This window comes from Drosophila pseudoobscura, chromosome 4 (genome assembly GCF_009870125.1).
Source record: "Drosophila pseudoobscura strain MV-25-SWS-2005 chromosome 4, UCI_Dpse_MV25, whole genome shotgun sequence".
Taxonomy (NCBI): Eukaryota; Metazoa; Arthropoda; class Insecta; order Diptera; family Drosophilidae; genus Drosophila; species Drosophila pseudoobscura.
In genome coordinates, this window is record NC_046681.1 from 22,812,827 (window position 1) to 22,827,286 (window position 14,460).

Genomic DNA, 14,460 nt, shown 5'->3' on the forward strand with positions numbered 1-14,460 from the left:
AGCACAGAGAAGATGTAGTTAAAGAAGAAGGGGAAGAGAAGCAAAGAGAAAACGGTAGCCACCTCATAGGGCGAGCGAATTGTTATGCTAGTCGTTGACTTCCCCCATCAGCAACTGTTGCTGCTGCCGCTGCCTGATGCCTGCTGCTGCTGCTGCTGTTGTGTGCCTGCTGCTGCTTTGATACCCAGTAATTGTATGTAGATTAGAAGGGTATATAGTATTGGAAGAGATGTATGCTTATAGCAGGAGGAGAGAAAGTGCATCGATCCAAACTGTGTTTCACATAAAAGATTGAGCAGCCAGATATATGGAATCCACATTATCTTATTCGGTAGTACCTATAGATAACCCCGAAAAAGCGTAAGTAGCAGCAGTAGTGTGCCCTTGAATCAAAATGGGTACATGACGATCCACAATTGCATACATTTTCCAGCCAAAATAGAGCAAAACTATGTATTTGGAATACTAATGCCAATTAACTTCAACGGTAAAGTTGTTCTCGGATTGGTTTCCCTCCTGTTGAATTGCATGCAAAGACTACAGGGTATTCCAATGATTGCATCTTGATGGTTCCTCTACTTTGCTCTGTGCATATTTTGCATCGCTTTACGATTTTAAAATAAATTACTTGAAAATTGTGTAAAACATGTGGCCAACTGGGTGTCTGTCTGTCTGGGCTGTGCAGTGGGGAAGAGGGGAGGGGAGGGGTGGGGACGACTAGAGTGTGGGGCCGGCAACAGGTTCATTGATCGCATTTGAAATGCTTCGTTGGCCCGACATTAGCGGCAGGTAGGAGGCAGGTAGGAGAGCGGCACAAGATCGTTTTGGGTTTGGGGTTTGGGGTTTTGGGTTGGGCCCTGGGATCTCGCATCTCCTCGAATCGAAGGCGAATGGGAGTGGGGGATCGTTGAGCCTAATTAATGATATTTAGGTGCATTTCAAAGCCCCTGGGGGCTGTCAGCAGTACACGCATTTGTCATTTGTTCTTGGTATATTCTTTATTTAATAATTAAAGCTCTTATTTAGTTTTCTTTTTGCCTCATTTCTGTTTGGTTGTTGTCTTTGGTTGTTGTTGTTTTTGGTTTTGTTTTGTTTTGTTTCCAACATAAAATGGCTGTCTCTGCTTGTATATGTATGTATATTGTATGTGTTGTATATAATATAATATAATCATAATGCATACATTTATTATCGTGGAAATCTCTATTTAAAATATATAAAATATATATATTTATTTTTGGTTTTTGGTTTTGCTGACTAAAAATGAAGCTTTTTCACTCATACAAACACTGAACCCAAAAAAAAGGGAAATCAGCATTTTAAAGATCATATCTTTAAATGACAAAGTAACTACTGGATTCTGAATGCATGTACATACACATGAAGTACATAATATTCTATATAATTATTGTTTGATCTACCATGAAATGTGTGTGTGTGTCTGTCGTTCTAAAAAAAACCTTCAACCTATCAAAAAAAGTCAAAGCCTATAAAAAATCTCTATCATAATTTGTGGTGTGTCTAACTAAGAGTTCGTTTATGAGGAATACGGGAAAGGAAAGTATAGGGATTCGATTTTTGTAACAATAAATATTTTTTTTGCATAATTTTTTTGTTTTGAAATATTAATTTCCTTTTAAGTAATTTCAAATATTTTGGTCTCTAGTTTACGCTTGTTTTTCTGTAAATAGACATTTATCTAAACTTTGAGCCTTTGAATACCTAAACATTTTCAATCTATACGAATTCCTATATACATTAGACAATCAATTTTTTGGTCTGCTGTATGATCATTTCTCTCATTTCATTTTTTGTGGCTAAATATATACTATATATATGTATATGTGTATGACATGACAACCTCACTAAACATAAGTATTATATGTGTGTATATATACCTATATATGAATATATTTTGTAAGAATACATACCAAAAATTCAATTGTATTCCTTTCAAATGTTCAAAATAGTTTTAAACCCGCTTTGAATGATCGACTAAATTCCTTGGACTAAGCAATCATCTAATCTTGGACTATAACTAGTTGTGGTTTCTCCTTTGCTTAAGTTCTATATATATATATATAAGTATATATTATATGTAATGTAGTACCCGTACTAGTGTCGAACAATGTTTGAAAATCGTTTTGTTTAATTATCTTTAGTTTTAATCCATGAAGTAGCTGAAACTTCGACGCTTTCGACGGCTGCCCAGGGCCGATCTGGAGCGTGTCTTCAACCTTAGTTACCCGGACTTTATCCAGCGATCAATGGAGTACTCCAAGGCGGATATCCAGCTGAAAAGAAAGCCATAAGATAGATAGATACAAGGTGTATGTCGTGTGGTGCTACTCTACCGCTTCTTATCCATTTCGCTTTCAGTGCAGAAATAATAGTGACGCAATTTCGTTTCTGGTGGTATTATCTCGAATGAGTTCTTCTTGCCGGACGCATTCGTGGACATTGAGGCCACCTTGTAGCCGTGCAAGCAGGCCATTCCTAAAGAAACGCAATTAATTGTCTGCCTGTCCGTCTATCGGGCTGCTGGCCCCGTGACTCACCGAATGCACTCTTGCTATTTGCATCTTGGTAAAAATAGAGGCAGGCATCCTTAAGTACACAATAGCGTTTCGACCAGCCGCACCACCTTGAGCCCAATTTCAGCAAATAGCCAAAGCAATCAGGCCTCTGAATGCTGGTCGGAGCCTGGTACAGACACCGGGCACTGTGAGGGGAAAATGATGTGAGAAACGAAGCCTCACGTTAATGGTTATTTTTCTCTAAAATCAGTATCCCACACACCTCTTGTCCAGCCACTGGTTATCCTGGGAGGCAGCCTGGCGCAGCAGATTCAGCCATCTGTTGGCCAAATCATCAGAGTCGGCGGCCACGTACATGGGTATGCCCTCGCCAGCGTCCACTTTGAAGGCAAAAGGCTTGCCGATGTCCACCGGGCACAGATCCACAGTATGCTTGGCCATGATCATGGCCCCAACGGGCTGCGAGTCCTGGAAAACGATGAGCAATGAGGTTTAAAGTGCCCCTAAAACCTTCCATCCACTTACGTCTTCTGTTTTGTAGTAGTACAGACAATTATCCGGCCTCAAGGAGAACCAACGTCGCACCCATTTCTTGGCATTGGGCGCCCCCTTGGCCTGGCCGCTCTGGCGCCACAGATAGCCACTGAAGATGGGCTCGCTGGGGGGCTCCAGTTGCTCGTGCATCAGGACACCAATGGTGCGGGCCACCTGAAGTTCCAGCTTCTCGCAGCCATCGTGCGCGATCTTCACGACCTCGGTGTGGTGTTTGTCTAGCACTTGGACGCCGTTAACCGATATGATAATGTCGCCAACCTCCAGGCCAGAGCTCTCCGCCGGGGTCTCCGGCTCGATGGCGGCCACAACGACGGGCTTTGAGCCATGGATGCGGAAGCCGAACTCCCCCGAATCACTCTTCACCACAACTGTTTTGTCCACGCCTGCAAAGAGCGGAATACGTAATCAAGAGAATGTATATGTAGAGAAAGAGATTTGTTTGTATTTCCGGAATCTGTTCCGTACACTATTTACCCCTCGTGCCGTTGCTTAGCTTTGATATCACAAAACTTTCACGTGCCCATACCAAAAGCATTAGCTTTAAGACCTCCTCCAACTTGCGGCGCACCGAATCCGGCGTGGAATTAGAGGCTATTAATTCTGTGGCACAAACAACGAAAAGGGCTTATCAAATCATGGCCTTAAACAGGCGCGCCAGCTGCTCTGTTTACCCACCAATCATTGGAACTAAGATTTGTGTAAATATCGACTCTAGCCTTGGTAATCTCTCACAATTTTCGCACTTTTTTTCACATTTGGGAAGCGTTTTACGGTCGGCACACAACAAAGCACGCACCACAACTAACCAAAAAAAAAACTAAGAGCATAGTTTTTGGTTTTTTACGGTCTGTCTGTCTCTATGCCAAGTGCCGGTCATGAAAATTCGGAGCGCCATCGACCCACCGCCCGACCGACCGACCATTCATTATCTATGAAAAGTTCTCCCGCTCTGACCGGCAATGGCTCTCCTCTCGCTCTTAGCGAAACATTGCGCACGTTGTGCCAAAATTAGAATATTGTTTGGTTGTAAAGAAACAGGGTGTTCAAAGGTTGTGCCCCAAACAGGGTGTCTAAAGGGGAGTGTACTAAGTCCCAGGGTACGGTGGGGAGGGTTCTCCCCGAGTGTTCTGCTTGTACTTACGAAAATTATTGTTCTTCTGGCGATGATACATCTCCAGTGTGCATCGACGCTGAACGAGACGATGGAGAATCACCTGGTACTTGGCATGGAAACCCTTCTCGGACTCGGTAGAGGCACGGCGCTCCCGCGAACGATCTGTGGGCAAGGAAGAACCATCTATATCTATGGCTAATGATGGTATAGGATGCGCCCTCACCGAAACACTGATGATCCAGCTGCGTCCAGAGATCATCGTCCGTGAGGCGGGTGTATCGGCCCTCGTCGTAGTGGCCCTTGTAGATGATATGATGGTTCTGTTCCGTGTTGATATCGGGCAGGACACAGGGACTAGAGCCGGCCGGACGCAGAACGGGAGTATTGGGCAGGCTGGGAGCTCGACCGCGCTCCTCACTCTTGGCTCTGATGTTCTCCTGGCGGGTCTTGTAGTGCCTGCCCCTCTCGCCAGCGTGATAGCGCTCTTCGGATCGGAAACGCTTGTCCATTTTCTTGTACAGCCGCTGAGTGGTTTTCGTAGTCACCGGGGAGTCGGCAAAGTCCGATGGCGGCTTCACAATGTCCGCCTCCTGTTCGATGTAGGGTATCGACTCCACAGAGTCGCCTGCGAGCTCCTGCTGCTTGCCCTCCATCTCCTTGCCGCAGTGATGGCAGTGTCCCTGATCGGTGGCACTGGCCGCCGTGCCATCAGCCTCGCTGTAGAACACAGAGTCGGAGCCGGGCGACACCGAGCGCAACGACTCGATGGACTTGGCCTTCAGTTGAAACGTCGCCTCCGACGTGGACTTGGATTGGGTGCTGCTTACTGTGGGCAGTTTCGGCGACAGCAGGGATGTGGGCGTGGCACAGCTGTGGGGCTTCTTCAGCTGCTCCTGCTCCTGAGCCTGCGGCGGCGGTGGGGCCGCTCCCATGACTGTTGTGGTTGTGGTTTCCGTTGTTATGGCTGCTGTGGTGGGCACAATGCTCGGCCTGGGACTCGGACCCAGTGTGGTGGTCATGCTGGCATCCAGCAGCAGCTCCGTATCCCCACTGGCGCTGCTCAGGCCATAGATAGTGGGCCTAGTCCTTCGGGCCACTGCCGCCGCCAGGACATCTTCGCGGGAGCTCTTGCGCAACTGTCGTCGTATCTTCGGACGGAAACGTTTTATTTTGCTGGGACTGCCGTTCTCCAAGGCTCCAGCAGCGCTGTGCTGCTCTGGGGACTGCAGCGATTGCTGCTTTCCCGCCGCGGCCTTCTTGATGGGACTAGTGAGGGCTCGCATGTTCTCCTTCTCGATGTCCAGCTTCATGCTGGTCTTTCGCCGCTTGTTATCCTCGTGCCTCAGGCGTCGTGCCTTGCATGTGGTCGTCACCTGCTCCTCGTCGTCCTCGTCGTGGGGACTCTCGTAGTAGCCGGAAGAGGAGTAGCGCACCTCGCTGCGCTCATCCTCGGATATGGAGTCCGGTTTGGGTTTGCCTTTGACCGCTGCTGACACCGCCGCCACCGACACCGCCACCGCCTCTGGTGCCTCTGCCTTAATTTGCTGGGCACTGGTGGAGGAGCTGGTGGCCACCGCCTGGGGCTGCTGGGAATCTTTAGCTGGAGACTTGATGACCTGACAACTGCCCGAGGATGTGGTGCTGCTGATCGAATGCGAGGGCGACTTTTTTGTCAACTCTGCCACAGAACCACCCATGGGGGACTTAAGCGAAGACTGCGACACTTTCGTTTGCTTTTCCGAGGATCCATCATGGAGCAGGTCCTCCCGCATGGAGTACAGAGAACTGGCGCTCTCGAAGGAGCTGCCCGCATGCGTCTTCTCCAGCTGTGAGCTTTGAGTGGAAACTGTTGAGAGGAAAAGGAAGAAAAGATAGTTCGAAGATGTATCTAAGGTTCTGCAAGATATGTGTGTTTCACAGCTAAAGCAATGCGAGCAAGGCATTTATCAGGCAACAACAACAAACTAGAGGGAGAGAGTTTTACAGAAATAGAGAGAGAGAGAGAGAGACAGTTAGAGAGAAGGCTGATGATGAGACTAAGACTATACGCTAATAGGCTGATTAACACTAGGACTAGGGCTGTAAGCATGAAAGTTGTGAGCGGTGTCCTCATTCGGTTGATTGATTGATCGATTGATTGGTTGATTAGTTGGCTGCTGATGGAACAAGGCACAAGGCTGCACACAAACAACATTGATGGATTAACACTTAGGTTAGAGGACAATTACGAGTACGAGTACGAGTACACACACAGAATACACACAGAGTATGTCTTTTTGGGGCCCAAACCTGGCACTTGTGTGGCGGACGATGAACTTGTCGTTGTCGGCGGTGTCTTAATACCTGGTGTACGCTTCGAGTTGTCCGTACAGGTGGCATACTCATCTGTATTCGTGCTGCACTCTGAGATATCCGCACTTCTGGCATAGTCCGCCCCGGCCATGGGCAGAAACGAGGCGTCCGAGTGTCTAAAACAAGTCGATTTTTGGGCATTAAAAGATAGACGTTCTAGGACGTGGGGCCTACCTCTGTTTGCCGCCTACACCACTCGGATACATCAGCTGACGAGCATCCGGCACGGATCCCCTGGGCATCATGCTGCGCTTGGGCAGTGGCGAGGTTATGGCAGAGTCCAGGGGTTGATTGCTCGATGGGGTCACGGCAATCGCTGGCGGCGGTACCAGAGGCAGAGTGGAGGCAGGCCTGGACGTTGTTGGTGTCGGGGTCTTGATGATCTTTGGCAGTGTTTGTAGGCCATAGGTGGGACTCTATCGAAAAACGGAGGACAGGCAGAATGAAGATCAGGAATCCCTCAAAATAAACACTCTAAATCACCTGTTCTTCAAAATCCAGGGCATCCGTGTCCACGGAGCTACGCTGCTGATGCTGCAGCAGGAGATTCTTTCGCTTCGACGACGGAGTCAGCAGCAAGTTGGAGCTGTACGAACCGTCGGAGATGTGCTGATCGGCGGTTAGGACGGTGACCTGCGACTCGTTCCAGATGCCGTCGGAATGATCGCGTGTGGTGTCGTTGGCCAGCGAGTCTGAGGATGGATAAGTTGAGACATTGGCCAGCAGCAGCTCCTCCCGGCATGGACTGGCCGGAGTGGAGGGCAGACGGAGTCCGGGCCCGGGAGTGGGAAAGATGCCCGCTGCAGCGGCATAGTCATCATCCAGGCTGACGGATCGTTTGCGGAACTGCGAGCGCTTGTCCTGAATGTCCTCGAGGATGAGGGGTGGTGGCGGCAGCTGTGGTGGCTCCACCTTGCAGCCACACGGGATAATGTTCTCGTAGATGGGTTCCTCATCGTCGGGATGATCGTTCTCCGTTCTGTTGCGCTCGGATTCGGCCTCTTCTTCGTCTTCCTCCTCCTGATCCTGGTCCTGGGTGTCGTCCTCTTCCTCGTCCTCGTCGCTGGGCACAAGTTCAGCTTTTCTAACCTCAACATCGACTGTCTTTGGCTTCGGAAGGGTGTGAGCAGCGGCCTGGGCCATCCGCTGCTGCTGCATCTTCCGCATGGCGATCTCCGCCTTGTGCTGCTTTCGGTGTTTCACCTGCAGCTTGGGACTGGGCTTCGGCGACACGTGCGGCTTGAAGTCAATGAAAATCTCCTGCTCATCGCGCCTGGTCCCGATCCCCACCTGAGTGTCATCCGGAAAGCAGCTCACCTTGTCGCGTCGTCGGAAGGATGTGCGCGGCCCAAAGCCGTCGATGAGCTTCTCGGTTTGGCCATAAACCGGCATGGACTGACGCCGCAGGTCGTCCCTTCGAAAGGGCGAGTCCATCATCTGCGGCAACATGGACATGCGACGGGCCGCCTGCTCCATGCACACCTCCGAGCTGTAGCTCTCCGTCTCGTGGGGATGTGAGGGACCGTCCTCCTCCTCCTCATCGTCGTAGTACTCCTCCACGTCCTCCACGTCGTCATCGTTCTTGCAGTACTCACTCGGCGGCGGCAGAAGGTGGGGACGCGTAAAGTCCAGGTCTATCCCGTTGTCCGGGATGAGGTCCACACACTCCGTAATATGCTTGCACATGTCGTGGCTGTGCAGGGTATCCGCTCGTCGGGGCAGACTGTTCGAGTAGTAATCCGTTTCCGTGCGCGCATGCGAGGTGCACGCCCTCCGCGGCAAACTGTTGCTCTCGTAGTCGAAGCTCTCATTGAGGGCCACCGCGGCGGCATTCACATTCACGTACTCCACATTCTGTTCCGCCGCAGAGGGACGTCCTCTGCTCAAATGCTCCATGCCCAGGCCGTAGCTGTGGGGATCCAAGAGCGGGGGCGGCGGCTTGTAGTACATGATGTTGTTCTGCGCATCCGAGAGGGTTTGCAGAGGAGTCACATCCTGGGACTGAGTTCGGTAGATCATTTCATGGGGGTAAATCATTCTGCGGGGTGGGGAGGATTAGGTTTTAGTATTTACAAACTCAAAATCAACGAGGTTTTCCTCTTACCCCTGCTGATAGTGATACGGCTGTACATCCTTGCCATTGGGAATCTCCGAGAGACTCTTCGTTAGCTTCTTGCCGTTCTGCAGGCCATTGGTCTGGGCGCCCTGCGAGACCACCTTAACGCGATGTGGAGGCCTTGGGCTCAACGACAAGACTTGGGGGCTATAGCCCGCCGCCTGACGTCGGGCGGCCACATCCGTTTGCGTGGCCTGAGTTTTCATGGCATTCCGGAACTTTTTCTCCACAATAAGGACCTCAGGACTGGGCGGCGGCAAGGCCATGGGCAGAGGTTGTGGTATGATGAGACCCAACATGTTATCTACAGGAAAATATGATTGGAAATACGCATCGATGGATCTGGGGATGGTACCCGGCTTACCCGGCAGTGGCTGATGGAGATGAATGGGCGCATGATGATGCTGGCATGTCGCGAGTTGGACTGGCGGTGGCAGCCAGGTTTTGGGCAGCGTAGAGCTCTGCGGCACTGTGGGCTGCAGTGTCTCGTACATGGAGCCAGAGGCAATGATGGGCTTCTTGCCGCCAATCAAACGCTCCTGACTGCTGGCCGTCCTCAAGCGTCCCGACGGTCGGAAACCCGCATTCACGTTCATGTCGAAGCTGGTGAGGGTATGCGAGCGAGCAAAGCTCACATGTTTGGTTCTGCAGAAAGAAGAGAAACAGATTAAAGAGGATTCTCCATAGAGCGTACTGTATCTATGTCTATTATGTACCTTCCCGCCTGCTGCTGCTGCTGCTGATGGTGATGGGTGTTCGGCATCGTGGCGTACGTGGGGCAGTGATACGAGCTGTGGAGTAAGTAAATCACACAGGACTATTAGCTGAACTCTCTCCTGGCGGCAGGGACTATAATTCTTGCAACTTTTATTTCAACTATACTTTGCTTTTCTTTGGTTTTTGGTTTTTGTTCATTTGCTTTTTGGTCACGTGCAGACACATATGTAACATAAATAAAACATTTTTAGCTCACTTTTTTGGTTAATATTGTTTTTTGGTTGTTTTTTTTGTTTGTTCTTTTTTCAGATATTATTTAAGTTTAGATTTTTGTCTTTAGATTTTAGATCACTTTACATACCAAACATTTAGATTAGCGATTTGATTGGTGTGTGATGTTGGTGGTGTAGGATTTGGTGGAGCGCAAAGCTCGACATAATAATTCCGTAGCAAAACATCCTGGTAAAAGGATTCAAGTGGTGCTGTACAACAAGTTGCCCTTTACACATTTTGTTCATTTTTCAGTTTTGTTTTTTTTTTTGGTTTTTTTTTTTGTATTTGTGGGGTATTTTTTCATGGTTCAATTTTGGTTATTTGTTTTTTATTTTTTACAGTCGTTTTTCGATTGATTTTTGAGGAGAGAAGGATAGGTGAATGAATAACGAAAGAGTATACGAAAAAAGGTATTTTTTATACAGCATTTCTAGTTCTCATTTCGGGCAGAAGAAGATATTCAATTCAATATTGTTTGTGGTTGGATAGAACTTTGAAAGCAAAAGCAATATGGCATCATGGCATTATGCATTGTATGGTGGTGATAGAGGTAGGCGCTGAGTGTTGTCTTTGGGTTCAGGCAAGCATTGCAAGCGTATTAGAGCTATAGAACACTATATGGGTGGGGGGTGGGGGTGGAGCTATAGACAGTACGAGTGGAACAGTAGAGAGTTAGAGACTACAGATAGTGCGACAGTTTTAAGCATGATCTAGCGACAGTTGGCATAGCAGTTTTACAGTTTTACAGTTTTAACTTTTGGGTTCTTCGGTTCTGGTTTTTTGTTGGGTTCTTTTCGGAGGACATACCTATGGTTCGTTTGGTACTCTGTGTTGTTGTTGGTTTGCTGTTGCTGCTGTCCTATCCAGGTATATCGTCCACCCAGATCCGGTTCACTCGACTTTCCCGTGCTTAGAATCGAGGCTGGTTGTCGTCGAAAATAGGAACTATCCAATTCGTGTGTGTCCGTGTAGTTGTTCTGATATCTAAGGATACGATTTGATTATTTTCGCCGCATATCGGCAGATGTATCGACTGCTACATACCGTGGATACTTCTCGAATGGCGCATATGCTGCCAGATTCTCGTCGGAGGGCACTCGACGGCCCACACAGCCGCCCAGAAAGCTGCCCGACTGCGTCTGTCCGCGACGCGAAAGGCACCCAAAGAAGCGTTCTCGACGCGGACGCTGCTCTATGCTATGCAGCTGTCGATCTGTTAGGCAGTACTAAACAAAGCACGAATACATTAGTTCAGAGGCTAATCGCAATGAAGGGTTTCCTCACCTGTTCCCTGATATCCCCGCGCGAGTAGACGGAGGCGCGTGGTTGTAGCTCGGTGGAAAGCGTGTGACGGAGTCGTCGTCGGCCCGTGTTTTCATCTTCGGAGTCGTAGCTGCGGTCCATATGGCTGGAGTAGGTGGCCTGCGGTGGTAACAGATAGTTTTAATCATTTACTTTTCGTTGGAAAACTTGCTAAAGCGATTTCTTGGTATATTACTCATACGACATGTGGTGCCAAACATTTCGGAATTGCTTGTTTTTGAGTAATCCAAGGCTTTGGGTCGCTGATACCAACAATTACTACTAGTTCTAGCCATTCGCATCGTCAATCTATGATATTTCTATTCCTTTTCTGTCTTCAACTTTCCTTTGCCTTCCTGTCGTCCTTTCATTATTTCATCAACCACTTGCACTTCCTCTGACCTTCTGAACTTCTGTCTATCTGCCATGACATTCAATTACAATCTCTTTTAACGACTCTACAATCCTTTCAACTTCTTCATTGCCATCTAGGCTTTCCTTTCCTTCCATCTCTTTTTTAATGATTCGTTTGAATCATCGTTGGACTCCCAACCTAAGATTTCCATCGAAATAATTGTGTCAATCATCCGCCAGTGGCAGTGGCAGTGACAGAACCTCCTGCCACTTGAGATTCCCCCTAGTCACATCGGTGGCACACATTAATTGTCTGCCCCCCCGGAGCCGCACGCTTTGCGGTGATACGAACCTTAGCGGAGACCTCAATGTTGCCCAATGACACAGCATGGTGTAGACCTGTAAATGAAATGTATTTCGTTTCATTTGCCGTTTGCGAGGAGTACATAAAACATGGCGTACATAAAATATGTGATTATGTGTCTTGGAACTGCCATGTTGTAGTCAGGAGAACAGAACTCAAGGACTTACCACTGCCGGCAGTGCCGCTGCGAGGACCAGAGCTCGTGCCCGTGCCAGTGCCAGTGCCAGTGCCAGTCGTTGATGCTGTGCCCGTGCCCGTGCCACGCAAGGCAATATCCATTTTCAGCGAAACAAACAAAAAGTAAAAGAAATAAAAGTGGAAATGGAAAAGAAAAGGAAAACGAAAAGCGAAACAAGGGCAGACACACACACACGCACACACACACACAGACACGGAGGAGCAGAGCGTAGAGATATACTTCTGAAATCTATATATATATAGATATATCTGGAGGCGGGGATAGAATATCTTCGTTGTTCTTGCTGTCAATTGTCTGAAATCTTTCGCTTCAGCTGCTGTTCCTGCATCTCCGCCCGCACCTTCATTGTCGGCACCATCATCGACAGCATCGTAGCATCAATATTGATAATTAAAAAAACTTAATTCCTACAAGTTCTCCAAGAGTAGAGCTTCGTTGTTTCGACTTGAATGGTTTCATTTGAGTTATCCTTTGTATCCGTTTTGCTCCCAGGCACACACTCTCCGATGCTGCCCTTTGTACACTAATCTTTCTGTGGACTTATGCAAGGCAGTCGTCAGCAATCGATATTCGCGTTGCCCAAAAAAAAGGGGCACCGTTGTGCCCGTCTGAAAAAGCCGTAGGAAAAACGCACCGACCGGAGTTGAGTTTTCCGGGAGACTTTCCCTGCTGCTGTTGTCCTTCCTCGCCAAAAAGTTCGTTCCCATTAGTAGTTTTTCGGTTAAATATTCCTTATATCTCCGGGTATTTCCATATCGTAGTCCTTTCCTTTTTTGCGTGCAAAGGTTTTTCTATATGTGTAGGTATGTGCGCGCGTGTGTGTGTGTGTGAGTGTGTGGGGCGCTGCGTGTGGCTTTAGGTAACCCGACAGACGACAGCGTTACGGAATGGAATGGTATCCAAAAAACACGCTCCGTGCGCCGTGGCGTTGATGCTGGAACTGAAACGAAATGCGAAATGGTACCCACTCGCAGGACGTCTCCGCACATCCGAGACGCACACGAGAGTACGCGAGCACCAGAGTAAGAGAGTCTCTCCTCTCGCCGAGAGCCAGAGCGAGAGAGAGCGAGAGGAGTCCTCCTGGAAGCGAGGCAAACATAAAACAGATGTTCGGCATCTGTGGTGTGGTGTGGTGCGTGGCAGCCACTGCAAAAGCGCAACAATGGACTTGTCTCGTGGGCGGTGGCGGGGGGTGTTGGATCCGGACGCCTGGAAGTAGGCAACAGAGCGTGCGTATGCGCATGACAGCGCAGCGGCGACGTCGACAGAGGAGGCTTGGGGCTGCTGCAGCAGTGGCAGCAACTGAAACAGCAGCAGAAGTGGCAGCAATTGTGGCAACAGCGGCAGTGTGGCAGCGGGACAGCCTCAGCCGAGGCGACACCGCGCGGCACGTATCCCCAAAAACCCAGCCAGCGGCTAAATTTCACTTAGAACGCATGTTGGACGCGTCGACCAAAGTTGACTTCACACGACGATCCCGCTTTAAGGCACACCCCCCCCCCCCACACACTCCCCTGCACATCTTTTTATCCCCCCCCGGCCCCGTCTCTTACCCTGGCAGGCTTTAATCGAAGCAACGAAGCTTTTATGCCCTTGCCTTGCGGAAGAATTTAATTGGTTTTCGTGTGTCTGTTCGAGGGCCGGGCAGCTCGCGTCGGCATTAGGAGTAGTTAGGTTAATTTGCTTGAGATATCTGCCACAAATGAAAGAACAAAGCCACACAGAAGCCCCCGAGAACGGAAGCTGCAGCTAACAGCTGGAGGCTGTTCGTTTCCCACGGATACCAACAGTATTTTCGCCCAAAATAAAAGCAAACATTTCGTGTGGCATACTCTTGGGGGCAATATTAAATCGCTTTCTGGGGGCAATCGCCGGCTCGGCGTCTGCCTTATAGTGTTATGGCAAGTAGTCGCATAAAAGTTTAGAAGAATGCCCAAAAATGTTGGCTATAAAGCCGCTGGGATGACATTTCGGAGATCCTTTATGGCTAGTTTGGGCAAGATTTTGGTCTTAAGGGATTTCGTCCTTTAAAAGTTAACACTTTGATTGTGGTTTTGTTTGCAGGAATTACAAGAAGTCTCCAATGTTTTCTAATTAGGAGAAATCATATCTCTATCCATATACTATTACCACAATACAATCACGATTCCATCTATAAACGATTCTTGGCACACAAATATGTTTAAGAGGCCATAAAAAGAGCATATAAATGTTCATTTTTCGCCACAGTTATGTGGCTGAAAGAAAGGATTTCGCACCATTCATCAGAAAGGATCAATGTCAAATTGAAGACCACAATGGACCCTCACTTTTTGTGGATAAAACCATACATAAGTGTATCAATAAGATTATATTTTTATGAATGATGGCTAACCAAAGAGCAGAGCAAATCATAATTTCTCAGAGCCGAAAACCTTTGCTGAGTCAACAAGTCAAGGGATCATGACCTCCCCACTTTTGAGCTCCCTTGAGCTATGGCAATCTTTAATCAGTTATATAGCCAAAATGCCCCAAACGCTGCCCTAACCATTTCCGCAATATAGATGACAATAGTTTCCGTTTCGGCCCTCTGTGTTT

The 14,460-nt window shown here is 48.5% G+C and overlaps 1 protein-coding gene across 4 annotated transcripts; it reads right to left on the reverse strand.

Moving 5' to 3' along the window:
* Nucleotides 1-1,230: 1,230 nt before the first annotated feature.
* LOC4816905 (uncharacterized) lies at nucleotides 1,231-12,834 on the reverse strand. Of its 4 annotated transcripts, none has more exons than XM_033380042.1 (19): nucleotides 11,852-12,833; nucleotides 11,673-11,719; nucleotides 10,949-11,086; nucleotides 10,709-10,890; nucleotides 10,472-10,648; nucleotides 9,753-9,890; nucleotides 9,391-9,465; nucleotides 9,039-9,319; nucleotides 8,663-8,978; nucleotides 7,042-8,596; nucleotides 6,733-6,974; nucleotides 6,550-6,674; nucleotides 4,430-6,052; nucleotides 4,234-4,368; nucleotides 3,063-3,475; nucleotides 2,800-3,005; nucleotides 2,559-2,722; nucleotides 2,355-2,496; nucleotides 1,231-2,294 (listed from the first exon to the last, which is right to left on the reverse strand). In XM_033380042.1, exons 1-19 carry the CDS (start codon nucleotides 11,961-11,963, stop codon nucleotides 2,243-2,245), a joined length of 6,123 nt encoding a protein of 2,040 aa, XP_033235933.1. In that variant the 5' UTR covers nucleotides 11,964-12,833; the 3' UTR covers nucleotides 1,231-2,242. The 4 variants fall into 4 exon arrangements, with proteins under 4 accessions (XP_033235933.1, XP_033235932.1, XP_033235935.1 ...); XM_033380041.1 differs by having other exon boundaries at nucleotides 6,496-6,674; XM_033380044.1 differs by lacking the exon at nucleotides 9,753-9,890 and having other exon boundaries at nucleotides 6,496-6,674.
* Between the last annotated feature and the right edge of the window lie 1,626 nt (nucleotides 12,835-14,460).

What these genes read in the sequence shown, in the direction of transcription:
- LOC4816905 (XM_033380041.1), bottom strand. Translation starts at nt 11,963, where the DNA reads ATGGATATTGCCTTGCGTGGCACGGGCACGGGCACAGCATCAACGACT. An exon ending in CCATTCGAGAAGTATCCACG is followed by an intron (nt 10,649 to 10,708) that starts GTATGTAGCAGT and finishes TCGTATCCTTAG; the next exon opens with ATATCAGAACAACTACACGG. An exon ending in AGCGAAATGGATAAGAAGCG is followed by an intron (nt 2,295 to 2,354) that starts GTAGAGTAGCAC and finishes CTTTCTTTTCAG; the next exon opens with CTGGATATCCGCCTTGGAGT.